This window comes from Electrophorus electricus, chromosome 21 (genome assembly GCF_041902795.1).
Source record: "Electrophorus electricus isolate QZ-2024a chromosome 21, ASM4190279v1, whole genome shotgun sequence".
NCBI lineage: Eukaryota > Metazoa > Chordata > Actinopteri > Gymnotiformes > Gymnotidae > Electrophorus > Electrophorus electricus.
Window position 1 is genome coordinate 7,027,421 of NC_137517.1, and position 16,350 is coordinate 7,043,770.

General features: G+C 42.5%; 1 protein-coding gene across 5 annotated transcripts; it reads left to right on the plus strand.

Moving 5' to 3' along the window:
- Positions 1 to 258: 258 nt before the first annotated feature.
- znf341 (zinc finger protein 341) lies at positions 259 to 12,249 on the plus strand. 5 transcript variants are annotated; one of them, XR_014119159.1, is made up of 17 exons: positions 259 to 363; positions 1,050 to 1,157; positions 1,358 to 1,548; positions 2,327 to 2,476; positions 2,961 to 3,167; positions 3,492 to 3,672; positions 3,903 to 3,996; positions 4,366 to 4,571; positions 4,862 to 5,031; positions 5,433 to 5,641; positions 6,610 to 6,706; positions 6,871 to 7,003; positions 7,191 to 7,302; positions 7,736 to 7,806; positions 8,277 to 8,531; positions 9,026 to 11,245; positions 11,370 to 12,249. XR_014119159.1 is itself a non-coding variant. In XM_027018093.3 (16 exons), exons 1-16 carry the CDS (start codon positions 333 to 335, stop codon positions 9,247 to 9,249), a joined length of 2,439 nt encoding a protein of 812 aa, XP_026873894.2. In that variant the 5' UTR covers positions 259 to 332; the 3' UTR covers positions 9,250 to 12,249. The 5 variants fall into 5 exon arrangements, 4 of the variants coding, with proteins under 4 accessions (XP_026873894.2, XP_026873895.2, XP_026873896.2 ...); XM_027018093.3 differs by having other exon boundaries at positions 9,026 to 12,249; XM_027018094.3 differs by having other exon boundaries at positions 9,029 to 12,249.
- Positions 12,250 to 16,350: the final 4,101 nt, after the last annotated feature.

The window sequence follows — 16,350 nt, forward strand, 5'->3', positions numbered from 1 at the left end:
GTGTATGGTCATTAAAGCGATTCCAATTCTTAAGGTTTTATTTCTTTGGTCACTATGCCCTTTTGTGAATTAAATATTAAATATTTTTGTTTTATGTTCCATTGTCTTTTCACGACCAGGAGTATGACTACGTATCTCCTCTCATTAGAAAAAAATAATGTATCGTATAGATATTTTGAGATCGAATTTGAGATCGAGACTGCAAAACGCAGAAACGCGCAAAAAAGTTGTTCTTCGAGGTATAAATAAGCGAGACTCCGCCCACACGTTTGCGTTGCCCACGCAAGCGCCTTGAAATTGAGCGGTGCTGCTCCGTCGTAGAAGACTTCAAGATGTCGCAGGCCATATTTGAGGTGCTAGAAGGTAGCAATAAACAATGTTTAGACATTAAACATCACCTCCAGATCGGCGGCTGGGTTTTACATTTGCTTTGATATATCCTATGAAAACCGGAGCGTTCATTCAGCAGACGTGTTCTCTTCCGTATTTTTTTTCCTACTCTCAGAGCAACAACATCAAGAAGAATTGTTTATGATGCTGTAAAACTAAATTTGTCGATGTTACTGAAGTAAACAAATATGTAGTTTGTATGCTTGATATTGGTGCGGAGTCTTGGTTTAGTTTATTAAGATATTTTACTTTTATTGCACCGGTGCTGAGATTCGTAGAGAAGGGGGAGGGAGTACCACTGAAACAACAGCTACTTGCGAGAGAAAAATGGCGGAGGGAGAGAGCCGTATGGTTGGAAAAGCCAGAACGACCTACCTTAACAAGCTAAGAACAACAATAATAAAAACAATTTCCCATTTATTTAGGCAATGTAAAACCTGCCGTGCAAGCCTGAATACGTGTATGCCTACAATTACATATAAATTAGCGACTAGCATTTCAGATCCTACTGTTATCAGCCTTGTTCCACAGCGCCATAAATTATTTTTATGAAATATTAGGAATGGTCTTGCTTTCGAACACATATCATTAATCATCAATGTTTATATTTTCAGATACTAATAGACTGATTGATTAAGCCTCATTTTACTCCTGTATAGGCATGGACAACCAAACAGTGCTTGCTGTCCAGTCCCTATTGGATGGTCAAGGTGGTGTGCCAGATCCCAGTACTCAAAATGTCTCAGGGACCACCATCCAGCCAATGGGTGAGAAACATTTTCACTTTTGTGCAATGCCAGATGTGCAGAGCGAATGCTTAAGCATTAAATATCTGTAACAAGTAACTGCAAGCATTGTATTTCTGCAATAGACATAAATAAATAAGCAAACCCTGCTAGGCTGTCTTTATGCTAATGCTAAAAGAAAGATGATTATGATTACAGAGCTGTTGATGTTTCCTTTACAGATGATGATGACGTATTCCTCTGCGGAAAGTGTAAGAAGCAGTTTAACTCACTGTCAGCGTTCATGACACACAAGCGGGAGCAGTGCCAGCCAAACGCCCCCTCCCTGGCCACCGTGTCCCTGGCCTCCAGCAGTGCCTACACATCTATCCCTTCCATCAGTGCTGTGCCACAACCACCAGCCCACAGACAGGTACAGCTGCTTATAATACGCACCTGTCTACATGCAGGTACAGGTGATTGTAATGCAAACCTGCCTATAGACAGGCGATTGTAATGCAGACCTACCCACAGACAGGTGATTGTAATGCACACCTGCTTACAGGCAGGTACAGCTGATCTTTACCCACCACTAAGAAACAGGCAGGTACCTGTTGCTATATATCAGCTGATATACTGATAGAGGTTTACATGGGTGGCCAGTATGGCCTAAATATTATATCAGACTCTTTAGAGAACAGTTTATTATGGTATACATTTTGCATTCAACCAAATTTAAACATGTTGAATATGATCTTAAAATTATACAAGATTAATAAATACTTAAAATATTCCAGTTGAAAGAAAAAAAACTGTACTTATGAAATGACAACTATTTTTAAAATAAGTGGGTGGTTTTAGGCAACCAATCATGAAAGTTTGGAGTATTAAAGTTTCTATCTTAAAAAAAGATTTAGATTTAAGGACTTGTACATACATGATCAAAGGCTGCATGATCGCAGGCTACACATACATTTGTAGTTTACATATTCTAAACACTTTATGATTGCATTGTTAAGCCACAATGGATAAGTACAGGTAATTATAAGAATTTTAAATTTGAAGCTGTACAATGTACATTTTCTATAAAACATTGAAAGTACATTTTGTAACCATCATGCAGAAGTTCATTTTGTGAGCAACTGTTTATTGTGTGTGTGTGTGTGTGTGTGTGTGTGTGTGTGTGTGTGTGTATGCACATATCCATGTAGGTGTCCACATACATCACTGTGCCTCCCTCTCCCCTCACACACACACTGGTCCAGGGGAACGTTCTGGTCAGCGATGAAGTGCTCATGTCGGCCATCTCTGCGTTTGCGTCCATGGATCAGCCCATGGCTACCATGCAGGCCTCCACCCAGGTACGTGGGCCCTCCACCCTCTTACATAGGTCCTCCACCTAGGTACATGGGCCCTCTGCCCTCTTACACGGTCCCTGCAATCATGTACACGTGAGCTAGGTACTTTACCTCCTACACAGATAGAACCTGAAAGGACCGGAAACATGGCGCGTGGTGTCTCATATCAGTGGTGTCAAAGCTCTATGGCCACGTTTAGTTTATATAAGCCAGCTGTAACATTCTATAAGTGACTCATTGATATTTCTTGCAGAGTAGTTGAGAATTTCAGCCTATTAAAAATGAATCTCCACCGATATTTCAGGAAAAAAAGCCACAGTATGTCTCAAGGATTTGATAATGAGAAGATAAGTAGAACACAATTGCTGTAAGCAGTCTTGCTATTCTGTGGTGTCTTTAACCCACCTCCGTGTTATGTTCGTTTTCCAGTTGGGAGAGATGCTCACCAGAGGAGAGGAGGATAATGGAGTTTTCTTTCTTGTTCCAGAGCAACCTGAGCATGCCCAGTGGAGCGTCGTACCTGCAGCACCACCCCCAGCCCCTGCCTCCTAGCCAATCCCAGCCTCTCTCCTCGCAGGTCCCTTCCAGTCACAACAACTCGGTGGTACAGGTGTACAGCGCGCTGCCCCCTGTGGCCGGTAGTGGTAGCGCAGAGGTACATGCGCTGGGGCTCCAACCATTCCAGCAGGTTCAGGTACAGCAGCTCTCTTGACTGTGTTTGTAGAGCATATCAAAGTGAAAGTATTTTTGATTAGCAGCTGAGCTTGTAACAGAGTTGGTCAATTAGGTAGCTACTAAAGTTTACATTGCATTTTTAGCAAACTGTATAATGTTCATGCTGCTAACATACCATTATGTAGTGGTATGTAATGTACATGGAGGTTGGGGGGGGGGGAGTGTCAGTTGACATGTAGTTTGAATTCTTTGGGACACTTCTGCAAACCGTAGCAAATGTGTGTGTTTGTGGATGCATTTGTGTGCGTGCGTGTGTGTGTGATTGTGCATTGGCGTGTCTCAGGGTACTAGTCATTGTGTGGAAAGTCAGAGCCAGGTGTTCGTTAGCGCTCCTGTGTACAGTCCAGCAAAGCCAGCAGCCAAAGCCAAAAGCTGCAGCGTCACGTCGGCCCTGCCGGAGCTGGCTGAGTATGACAAGCCTGTTGGCGCCAAGAAAGGCAGAAATGGCAAGAGAACGCAGGATGGTACTAAGCCCACCTCACAAGAGTTGCCTTAAGGGCCATTCATTTAGCCAGGAATCTTCAATGGAGAATGGCTGTTAGCACTAGGCTTACAGTAAAAATATAATTTTCATGCTTAAATATTGTATTGCAGTATGTAGGCCGTTTATTTAAAAAAGGAATATAAAATGAAAAGCTAATAAAGTAGTGTAGAAGCATACACTGTCAAGCTCATAATCACTGTTGTTCCCCAGTTGGTCAGACCAAAGCAAAAGGACAGAAGCTGAAGTGTAATTTCTGTGATAAAGCTTTCACCAAAAACTTCGATCTGCAGCAGCACATCAGGAGGTGAAAGATCAAGCAGCTCACGTGTCTCTCTCTCGCTCGCTCTCTCGCTCTCACTCTCTCGCTCTCGCTCTCTCTCTCTCTCTCACACACTCTCACATACACACACACACACACACACACACACACACGGTTCTGCCTTCTGCTGGTGACTTATCACTTAATTATAAAATGACAAGTATAAAACAAACAAAAAAAAATCACAATTTTCTAAAATTTGACTTAATTGAACTTTAAATATTTGTTCCATTAAATTTAGGTATAAATCTAGCCTTAAACCAGTGTGGTTTTGTTAAGAGTGTGTAGTGTATTTAAGTGTGGTTTGTGATGGGTGACGGTGACACTGGTGTGGTTTCTACCTGGCATGTCCAGCCACACGGGTGAGAAGCCGTTCCAGTGCATCGTCTGCGGCCGCGCTTTTGCCCAGAAGTCCAACGTGAAGAAGCACATGCAGACACACAAGGTCTGGCCGGTGGGGGTGCACACTGCTGCCACCAGGCTGCCGGCCGCCGTGAAGGTGGTCCCAGCGAGCGCCGACGAGGGCGCGGCACACCCCGCCGAGGGACAGGAGGCGCAGGGTAGATCCCGCTTTTCTCTTCCATCTTTGCCTTGTTTTCCATTGTCTCTGAGAGGGGTGTTAATGCACATGTCCAGCATTCTTACGCTGAGGTCCCTACCCTACTCGCTCAATAGGGCTTCTCCAGTGAAAGTCTGGACAGCTTGGTGGACATCTGAGCTTATTCTAAGTTTGTGAAATAAGGCCTAAATTCTCACAGGGCTCATTTCACATGTACGCCAATGAATTTGTTAATACAAGTTCAATATGTATTTATTCCTGTGTGCGCATAAAGCCCTGTTCTCCCAGCAGCAGTGGAGCAGAGTAAGGGTGAGCTCCAGGCAGAACCCAAGGTGCCCGGCCAGGCACAGAACAAGCAGGTCCTCCTTCTTGACAGCTCCTACCAGTGCCAGTTCTGTGCGGTGAAGTTTAGCACCTACTTCCAGCTCAAGTCCCACATGACGCAACACAAGGATGAGCAGGTGGGGAGACCTTTGGGGGTGGGGTTTCCCAGCCCTGTTAGGGGGTGGAGTGGGGTCAGAGGTCTTCACCTGAACTGCCTTCCAGAATCCTTTCAAACTGGGCTGTGAAGTGTAGGTTGAGTCAGGAAAATCTGTATTCTTGTTCTGGATTTTGTAATAACTGATATTTAATTGAAGTTAATGTGACTGGTTGACCAGTGTATTAGCAGGCCTGAGTCATAGGTAAAGGGACAGTAGAAAATCTATAGTATTTTGACCTCAAGGACTGTAATTTAAGTATCTCTGGGCTATGCACAATCTCTTTAACAATTTTACTCCATTAAGCATTTTGGATAACTTGCCTGAACTAATGTGCCAGCTATACATGTAGATATGATCTCTTCTCCTGTGTTTCTGTGCAGGTGTACAGGTGTGTGGTGAAGACCTGCTCGCAGACATTCCAGAAGCTGGACCTGTTTTTGGAGCACATCCGCACACACCAGGAGGACCTGACTTACCGCTGCCACCTGTGCAGCAAGGTCTTCCCCACACTGTTCGACCTGGGCCTGCACCAGTACTCCCACAGCTTCTGTCCCCAGCAGATCCCACGCAAGGAAAGCAGCTACTACAGGTGAGCCCCGACCCTGGTCATGCCCCCATATTTGGCCCCGCCCACTCAATTTAAACAGCCACCACATTTACATTTACGGCATTTAGGAGATGCGCTTTTCCAGAGCGACTCACAAAAGTGCTTCGTCGTTTACTCATAGAATATATCCTAGTACAGTACAGTAGGTTAGAATCAAACATACCAATGAACTAGAATACTGTAGAATACAGGGATGAATGCTGATACCTAGAAGTGCGAAATACATAAGGTCTATCTTAATGATAAGTGCTATAAACAATAAGTGCTAGAGTTTGTTAAACAATGTAAACAATACCCTACAATAAGTATTAATTTAGTCGGTCAATATGGGAGCAGTGTCAGTTGTCCTTAAATATTCTGCAAATAGATGGGTCTTCAGTCTGCGTTTGAAGACTGCAAACGAAGACCTCAGTCCAGCAGCTGCTTCTGGCAGGGTAGGCAGTGACCAGCCAACATGCTCCTTCACACCAAAGTTTGGTTTGGATTCAATGGTATTCCAGATTAGAAGCTCCAGATTGGATGACCTGTGGCCACTGTGTTGACAAGGACCCACTTTATATCTGGCACCATGCCCAAACTAGATCTAGTCAATCAAGAGCAGTTTAATTAAGTACTGTTGTAACTATGCTCATCACCCACTTTATTAGAAATACCTGCCCTCTACCTTCTACATTCACTTTATTAGGTATGCTTGTCTTAAAGGTGCATGTTATAGTTATACCATTATAGACTGTAACCCCTGTTTGTCACTGGTCACCACAGAACGACTGCTGGTGGAGCATTCTTAACACAAGGACAGGGAGTAATTTAAGGCACACGCATTACTAAAGTCATTTTAGTGTCTAATGTTTCTGAGAAAGTGATTGTTGAATGTGTATCATTGTGCATGTCCTGGCTCTGTGGTAAAGATGACTGGGGTGAGCATTGTTGATGTTCTTGTTGCTTCGCAGATGTAATAAGTGTCAGAGTAAGTACTCCACACAGGAAGCTCTGGAGCAGCACCTCATCACGGCCTCCCACAACTACCCCTGTCCACAGTGCCAAAAGGTACAGGGGACAGAAAGCCACACCCTTAAAAGCGCCACAGTGCTGATGTTTATTTTTTTAATTAAATGAATCTATATTCATAGGAAAATGATGATGCCTTTTGAATGATGTATCATTCTTTCCTGGGTGAATGTGTGTCTGTGCGTGTGCATGCATATGTACAGGTGTTCCCCTGTGAGAGGTATTTCCGGAGACATCTCTCCACTCATGGTGCGAGCGGGAAATTTAAATGCCAGATCTGCAAAAAGTTTTTTAAAACGGAGCACTACCTCAAACTCCACACACAGATACACTCAGGTATGGCTTTTGCAGGGATTCCGCCCCTTCTTTAAGTCAAGCCTACCCAGCCCTGACCAGAATTTGCCATAATGAAACCCTCATTCATTTTGCGTTTCGGCTAGTGTCAGCTATCCATGCTAAAGGCGTCAAACCTCAGTCATAGCTGCTGCATTGTTATCTAGACTGTTTGGTGCTCCTTACACAGGGGAGAAGCCGTATAAATGCTCTGTTTGCGAGGCCACATTCAACCGGAAGGACAAAGTGAAGAGACACATGCTGATCCATGAACCCTTTAAGAAGTACAAGTGCCCTTTCAGGTACTGCTGCATGGTCAGAGGGCAGCGGTCAGGGGAGGATGGTTGGAGGAAGATGGGGGGGGGGGGGTTATGTGCTGTGTGTAATTAAGTGCATGTACAATGGACCATTGTACCATGCATTGTAATGTTTTGTATGCACCACAGTATGAGCCTATATAAGCTACACATTCACAGTGTCACGCAGTATCAGACTTCATGCAGCGTTGCTATTTAAGAAGAATTTTGTGTGAAAGCATGTAAAAAATAGTCTAAAGAAATAACAGCTGACAGTACCACTGCACTGTACAATTGTAAACTTATTGTTATATATTTATACACACATTGTAAATCCTCCAGTCTATATTATCATGAACACTGTCATATGAATTGTGTATTTGATGAAGTTTGTCCTGAATGGTTGTCCGTATGGCTTGTTGATCTGTGCTTCTGAAAGGACACACGTGGGCTGCACTAAAGAGTTCAACCGGCCCGACAAGCTAAAGGCTCACATCCTCTCTCACTCTGGTAAGGCGAGAATAACAACCGAATCTTGCACAGGTCACAGGGCCCAGAGCACAGGTCATTCTTCAGATACACTTTGGCAGTGTACACTTTTGGCATAGCGCATCTCATCCCTTGCATTACAAGGGATGGGAGGTGGACAGGTGCCTGCGAACATGACCACTGGGTGTCAATGCTACTGTGGTTTACTTTTGTGTGAGCTGGACATGTATTTTATAATTTTCCCTGCACAATGATGTTGCGAGTGTAAACAAGATGGGGCCTGACTATCAAATGTTTAATTATAACTTTTATTTAATTATTAATATACTCTGCAACTACCGTGAATGAATCAGTAATGACAAGGATGAGGAGTCTGGGTGCAAAGGGCTTACCTTATTCTTCTCCCTTAAATCTGGAGTGTCGCCAGAGTGCGGTTCGGGTTCGCGTGACCAAAGCGACGCAGTGCTCTGCGTGTCTGTGTGGCTTCGCAGGTCTCAAGCCCTTTAGGTGCTCGTACTGCCAGAAGAGCTTCAGCAGGCGTGCGCACATGCTGGAGCACCAGCGCTCGCACACCAACAGCTACCGCCACCGCTGCACGACCTGCGGCAAGGGCTTCACCCGGCACAAATACTTCAGGGATCACAGGTGCCCCCTGGCAGCAGCTCCACCCACAGCAGGCGGAGACGCTGGAGAGAGGCGGAGCAGCAGGACGAGGAGGAGGAGGCGCGGCGGGGGAACGGGTGAAGGTGGAGGAGGTTTCATCGAGGGGTGGCTTTCTATGCTCATTTGCTAAGAAAAGGGAGGGGGTTGTAATTGCTTTTATGTTTGATTACAGAAGGAGTTACAGGCATACACCTGTTCTGATGTTATAAGGCATTTGCTCCAAGTTTTATTTATTTATTTAATTTATTTAGTCAGATTGTGTGTGTGCGTGTGTGCGCGTGTGCGTGTGTGCGTGTGTGCGCGTGTGCGCGTGTGCGCGTGTGCGCGTGCGCGCGTGCGTGCGTGCGTGCGTGTGTGCGTGCGTGTGTGCGTGCGTGCGTGCGTGCGTGCGTGCGTGCGTGCGTGTGTGCGTGCGTGCGTGTGTGCGTGCGTGCGTGCGTGTGCGTGCGTGTGTCTGTGTGCGCGTGTGTCTGTGTGCGCGTGTGTCTGTGTGCGCGTGTGTCTGTGTGCGCGTGTGTCTGTGTGCGTGTGTCTGTGTGCATGCATACATGCATACATTCCTACACCTTGTTGCCAGCAGGTGACGGCGAGACCACAGTCGAGGAGCCCGTTGGGGAGTATGCGGAGACACCTGACGAAGACGAGGATGATGACTGCAGCGGCGAGGGAGAGCCACCTGTGAGTGAAGTGCTAGGGACGGAAGCAGAGGACAGCCTGGCGGGAGGCAGAGATGCAGAGAGGGATGGTTTGGAGGGTAGTGCGGGCCAAGCAGAGCCCACATTCAGTCCCCCGGTGGAGTGATTGGGGGGCTGCGTCCCAGCAGTCTTGCTAATGCAAGCCATCCTGCTTTCCATGCTTGTCTGGTGCTATACTTCACGCTGCTACATATCAGGGCTGAACAATAAGAAGAAACAGTTGTGCAAACCTTCCACTAATCTTCGTTAGCCAGTATATGGGTGGCAAGATTTGTTTGGAGTTTTGCCAAACTGGTTAATTGGCAAGTGAATACAAATAATCAATGAGATCCTACTGAAGTGGCTCAGGATTCAAGAATGGGGAAAAATATATATATACAATGAAGAAAAAATTCAGAACAAAGGGATTTCTGCCACTTTGGAGGTTTGGATTATTCATGAAATTTGTTTTATATTAAAACAATTCATTTTCTTTTTTATTATTTTTTATCAAAAGAAAATCAGGAGCTGCTGGAATCCATTTTAAAACAGTTTAGGTATCTGGGCATTTGTGCTGCTAAATAAAGACATGCACTTTTCAACTATTAATAAGCCTTGATATTAGAGATATGCGTTTGTTGTCATTCAAGCAATGAAGGGTCCAGTTCACTTGCTGTGATATACTATGTACAGACATGCACATGCACATGAGTGTCTTTTTATCCATGACATTAAAAAACTGGCAGCCTTCACGTGAGAAGTTGACTAAGGTGATATTTTTGGGGCACTTGAGGAACTTGGGAACTGGTACAACAGAATATTCCATTTTAAATAAATCTGAATCAGAACATTGCAGACTTACAATAAAAAAAAACAAACCTCTGTAACAATGTAATAAAAGTTAAATAAACTTTTAGGATGATAATATGCCTTTAAAAGAATTTAGGAAACAAGTTCGTTGTTGAGTTTGTTTGTTTTTTTCCTTTGTTTTCCTCAGGCATTTCTAACATTAGAATTCACCACAGATCTGCAGCTAGCTGCAATTTTTTAAAGCAACAAATTGAACACCAAAGACATACATGTTTGTTTATGTTCAGCACATCCAAAATTTCTGTAAAAGTACTAAGCTGAAGTTGGTGTATTCGGTCCATGTACCTTTCGTAACTGGCTTTCCGTTTCTAATCCTAACAGGAAAACAAAAAACAATCCTTCATGTTTGATTCATGCACTGAATCGGAAAAGAAAGAAACGAGAAATGGCTCATTTTTTTCTTTTATGCACGAAGCATAATTCATCCACGTTTTCATTATTTCTGCAAAAATCTTATTTTTTTAAAGTGTGCAATGCCATTGGCCAGCTTTCAAGGTCACTTATTTTTCTACAAAGCCTTTCACTTAAAATAAGAGTCCTTCAATTTGTGCTGTGTGCAGATATCATTACGTAGCAAGACAAACTCATGTTTGTTTACATCATTTTATGTGAAACATTAGTCCCAGCTGGCATTTGACCAACCTTCAACATTGAAATGAGGTTTCAGCGTTGAAAAAAAATGTTGAAATGTTTCCTGTTAAGTAGTTGTGAAAATGTTAACAAATTACTTATAAATTAACCTCAAAATGTTGCCTTTCTTATTTTGTTCACATTTTTAATATTTCGATTATGACCACTTCAAATGTCAAATTTATATGTTAAAAATAGAAAACAAAAGATTTAATGCAAAAATACATAGCTAACATTATTTTATAGACCCCAGAGGTGAGGTAGCTCGTAACGGTTTGGTGCATGAGCAGAGGTTATTTGTGCGCGTGTTTATAACTTTAAATAACATCTTTGCACCATTTTATGGACAAAAAAAGAAAAGCCATACTTTTTTTGTTGAATTTATTTTCTTCTCATCCAGCTTCCAACAGGTCTAATGAGTCGGAATGCTGATATTTTATGTTCTCGGACTCCTCCCGTTAGGATTGGTATGTGTGGTATCTAAATAGCCTACAGGGAAAAGGCCAGCACCAAAATTCAGATACTCCCAATTTGCCCATAGCTTGGAATTGAGGCATCCTATCGGACAGTAGAGAATAATGCATCACTTAAGGACAGTGAGAGGAAAGCATTGCAAGTAACAGGTATAGTTAGCTATAGAAGATGAATTACCCAATACTCTGAAGAATAAAATCTCTGCAAAGGCTTTTGGATAAGTATATGTTTCACCTCTAACATCATCTTCAATTTTGCACACGACCATCCTAGGCCTCGTCACAGAGAGAGATGAGTCAGCCTACAGACCTAAGGTCAGTGCCCTATCAAAGTGGTGCTACGACAGCGACCTCCATCTCAATGTCTATAAAAAGAAGGAGATGATCAATCTCTCCTGTACGTCAATAGAGCCAAAGTGGAAAGCCAGTAGTGTTAAGTTTCTCGGAGTATACCTCAACGACTGCTTCACCTGGTCCCTCCACACCAACACAGTGGCGGGATCAGCCCGCCAGCGCCTCTTCTTCCTACGAAGGCTCCGAAACTTTGACCTGCCCCCTGACATCCTCACCAACTTCTACAGATACACAATAGAGAGCATCCTCACAGGCTGCATCGCTGTGTGGTACGGCAGCTCCGCCGCAAGTGGTCGTAAGGCCCTCCGGATAGTGGTGAGGACTGCAGAATCCATCATAGGCAACAAACTTCCAGCCTTACAGGACATCTATCAGTCCCACTGCCTGAGGAAAATCAAACTAGACATCCAGCACACGGCCTGCTCAATGTGCTGCCCCCTGGCAGAAGGTTTTGCAGCATACAGGCCAGAACAAACTGGCTGATAAACAATTTCTACCCTCTGGCTATCATGCTCTTAAACAGCATGTGAAACAGTCCTTCCCGGTATCAATTCAATGTGGAATTCACAGTGGGGTCCAAAGGAGGAGCATTGTTTATTTTGTCTAATCTGCTGTTGTACCTTATGGATATTTTGTATATTCTGTATAGTCTATGCATATTGAATATATTGTTGTCATTAGTTGCATGTATAAATGTCAATACTGCTGTAGAGGAGTTACCCATGCTTCACCACAAGCATTTCAATGCATGACTGTCCTATATGTTTATGCAAATGACAAATAAACTCGACTTGACTTGACACTTTGGCATTGCAAGAATCATATGTTAGCCCCATGTAGCTTATTTTGTTGTTCAGAAGTCTATTCATGTCTAGATATGCTCTCTAATTTACATAGTAGAGATTTTCAGATATTCATAAAATATGAATATTATTCCCATGTGATAAACTGGGTAATAGGATTTCCCAGAATTTTCCAATTTGTGCTCTTTGAATCTTTGTTATACGTCCATGTTTTAATGATCAGCCTCTCATTATAAATGTGGGATAAGAAACACATTACATTTCAAATGAAATGATCAAAATGTACATCAGCAATCTAAAAAACATCTTCTGTGTGTAAGGTGGCCTGGAACCCAGGTCAGCTAGCTGACACCACGGACAGCCTACCAGGTGGGCAAGAAAAGTAAATGGCCAAAGGTGGGAAGTCGAACCCCAGCTGTTTATTTGAGAGGTGAACAAACTCCTGCTAGACTGCAGTGACCTGCGCATATATCGCTCTTCAAAGGAACAGAGGACAACAAAACTAGAGGGAAAGAAAAACTAAACACCACGCCGAGCGTCGGAAAAGGGAGAACCAAGGATGCCACGGGAAGGATGGCAGCCCTGATGCCCTGGGGAAAACCAAACTAAAACTTCCCAAACAAAACCAGAAAACAGGGAGGAACTGTAATGGCTAAGGGGAGCCTTGGGAGAGAGACAGATTAGAGGGGGAAAACTGGAGACAGGAGAGTACATGTAAAAACAGGGACACCCTTGCAGACAAGAAGTGAGGTGTAGCACAAGGGCTCACAGACCTCAATACCCAAAGTTACCAGCTAGGAGCTTGGCTCAGAACTTTGGCAAAGACCCCACACTGAGTGACTGGGTCACTGGGCTTATATAGGCCTAGCCCAGCTGTTGGGCGTTAAGCCTGATTAGTGGTGTGCCTGACTCTAGACCTCCCGTTGGTGGTCGGAGGGAGCCTCGGCCTGGCACCAACCCTTACACTGTGTCAAGTTACCTCACATTACATTACATGCATTAAACACAAGGTTGAAGAAATCACCTTGGCTGAGCTGGGTAACATCACTGTTATAGAATGGCTTCAGAAGAAGAGAACAAACAGGAAGTTAATGGAAAATGTTAAGCTCTCGTAACCTCCTTTGGTTTTTGTGCAACCCACCTGCTGATACCGTTAAAATATCTTAATAAACAGCAAAAACATAGACAAAAATCTACCATTTAGATGTAAAATATTTGTCTGTCTTTGTGTTCTAGGATTAGGATGAAGTGAATTAATATGCTACAGCATTTTCCTTGAATAAAACATCTACAAAATGTAAATGTTCAATTTTAATATGAGCTGGTATGGTGAAGGTGTGCACCGTCTGCGTTTGACGTCGCACGCATTCTGACGCCATATATAATAGAATACTGACACTGCAGTTATTCTTAAAATTTAATTGTATAGGCGAGTAGTCCTAAAGGCAGGAAAGTAACGACAATATTAGATATTAGAATCTGTTGTTAAGATCGCAAATTATTAATTCCGAACTCCTACAAGCGAACAGAGACAAGCTTTACAGTTATGTAAGCCTACCTGGTTTATAGACGAAGGAATCCAGTGAAAATCGACTTCTGTCAGTTGACAGACTTCCAGAGGTGAGTTCAAATTTGGCTATGCTGAATGAATGGTGGGATTTTGTCAATGCTTTATAATAGGTTTACTTAGGTTTGCTTTACTATACATTTATTTTTTAATACTTAATATTTGTGATAATGTAATATTTGTAATATTTAATATTCATGATAACAGAAGTTGGCAGTTGATTTAAGTGGTTAATAATTCGCTAGCCCATCTGACTGTTGCGGGTCCTGTCATGTGGCTAAATTGTTGTTTAAATTAGAGTAAACAAATATCTTCCCCAGCCAGTTTTAAACAGTACTGTCCCGTTTTACTTAATAATCGGCTCTATAGTCTACTGCAAAACTAACTGAGATTGTAAGCCAGTTTTAACTAATGCCAAATTATGCAAATAGCTATGTGTTGTATATTATAGGCTATATTATATAAATAGCCGAACGTAGTCGATTAAGAGAGTTGTTTTTGCATCATTTTATGCTCGTGGTTGTAAACGACTGTTTCTTGAATCGAAAATTGTTATTTTATGAGAATTTTAGGAGTCCAAGTGGTAAGGGTGATTTGTTGTCTTTGCTGCCTTAGGCTGCGCTTGTTGTCATACGATGCAGAGCAAACTCTGGTGAACATAATTATCATTAATCATATATTTTGTAATTGTAATTTTGTTAAGGTCTTGCAGCCTCCTATAGTTTGCGTGCTGCCCACCTGCTGATAACATTAAAAGACAACCTTTATAAAGCTTATAAGCATTTATAAAGTATAAAGGTTTTTTAAAATGCAACTTAGATCTAGCACTATTTTTTGTGAGTTTTATTTTGGGTGAAGTTTAAATTCGACTAAAGCAGAAAAGCAATCTTAGCATGTTGAATGAATAGTGGGATAACAGTACTTTATTAATTTGTTTCTAATATTTCTAGTAACAAAGCTTGGCAGTTGATTTAAGTGGTAAATAATTTTACTGTCTGACCATAGCTGCTGACTTAGTCCCAACTAGGCAGCAAAAAGGTCCACCCACGTGTGCTGTATGACCGGAATCCCATGTCCCCCACATCCGTGGAAGACTATTTTTCATTAGTTGTCTTCACATAATGTTACTGTTGTGGTATGTTATTATAATATTAGTTTTATTGTTATTATATTACTTTTAATGTAATAATTCATTGACTATTGTACAGGTAATCATAATAAAATAATATTAGCTTGGGCCTACTCTTTTGGACCCCTTCATTGTGAAATCTTTGTGCTGAACTGATACCCCCCTCCCCCACACTTGTACTGTAGTCTGGATGAGGCATTGTGGGCATATGTCAGTTATTTCAAACTATAAAATACCAAATCTCTGAATCTTACTGAACCATCTCAGATTCTTAACTACATGACATAACTAGTTAATATTGTTCTATAGTCTGAGTTACAATGTAGCTATAATAACAGGTGCGACACTTAGAGATACGTGAGTCCATAAAATAAGCTTCATGATTTTAAATGCAAAGTGTTTAAACAAAGGACCATCCTGAATATTACAGAGAGGAACAGCACATTAACGTAATGGAAAATGGAAATAAAAAAAACACTAAATGAATTGTCTAAGACATTGTGTCTTCCCTTTCAGAAGGGCTTAATCAGGCACGGTGTCTCTGTAGACACACCGTCGATGTAATCCATGAAAGGTGCATTTTTCATGCATCTCAGCGATTACGGCCATATCATCCTGAGAACACCCGACGCTGAGAGCTCATCTCGGAAGCCGAGCGTTGCCAGGCCTGCTTAGTACGTGGATGGAAGACTGCCTAGGAACACCAGGTGCTGTAAGCTTTTCTTCTTCGTAGCTATGTTTTTTTTTCTTCATATTTGCCCCTTTTCACGTACTACTTTGCTTCTTTCTTTCTTTTTATTTCATGCTCTTTCCTTCTTTTCTGTTTAGAAAAATAGCATTCTGGAAGTTGTATTTGTCTAACGCAAAATGTTGACAAGCTGCATCGGTATCCTGAAACAGTGCGACTGTGCACAGCTGGAATTTTTGAGTTGTAGCCTATTTGTTCACTGAACATATAGATGAAGAGCTAACTAGCTCACCTTAGGTAGTTGTAGGAATTAACCACAGCGTACCTTGCTAAAGCTAGAAGTGTCCGATATAGCAATACATTGGATAATTGGATTAATGAGCCCATAAAATAAGCTTCATATGATATTAACAGCGAAGTGTTTAAGCAACGGACCATCCTGTATATTGCAGAGAGGAACAGCATGTTAAAGCAATGGAAAATGGAAAGCAAAAACACCAAACGTATTGCCTAAGACATTGTGTTTTCGGAAGGGCTTAATCAGACATGTCTCTTTAGCCATGCTGTCAACGTAGCCCACAGAATGCGCATTTTTCACCACCTCACTGTTTATAGCCATACCTCCCTGAGAACGCCCGCTCTCTTCCTGGAAGCTAAGCAGGTTTGGCCTGGTTAGTACTTAGAGGTGAGATTACCTTGAGATACCAGTCGTTG

Bases quoted from the DNA above. Each gene is read 5' to 3' on its own strand.
- znf341 (XM_027018093.3), top strand. From the start codon at position 333: ATGTCGCAGGCCATATTTGAGGTGCTAGAAG. The intron at 364-1,049 runs GTAGCAATAAAC...ACTCCTGTATAG, and splicing joins CATATTTGAGGTGCTAGAAG to GCATGGACAACCAAACAGTG. The intron at 6,707-6,870 runs GTACAGGGGACA...GCATATGTACAG, and splicing joins CCTGTCCACAGTGCCAAAAG to GTGTTCCCCTGTGAGAGGTA.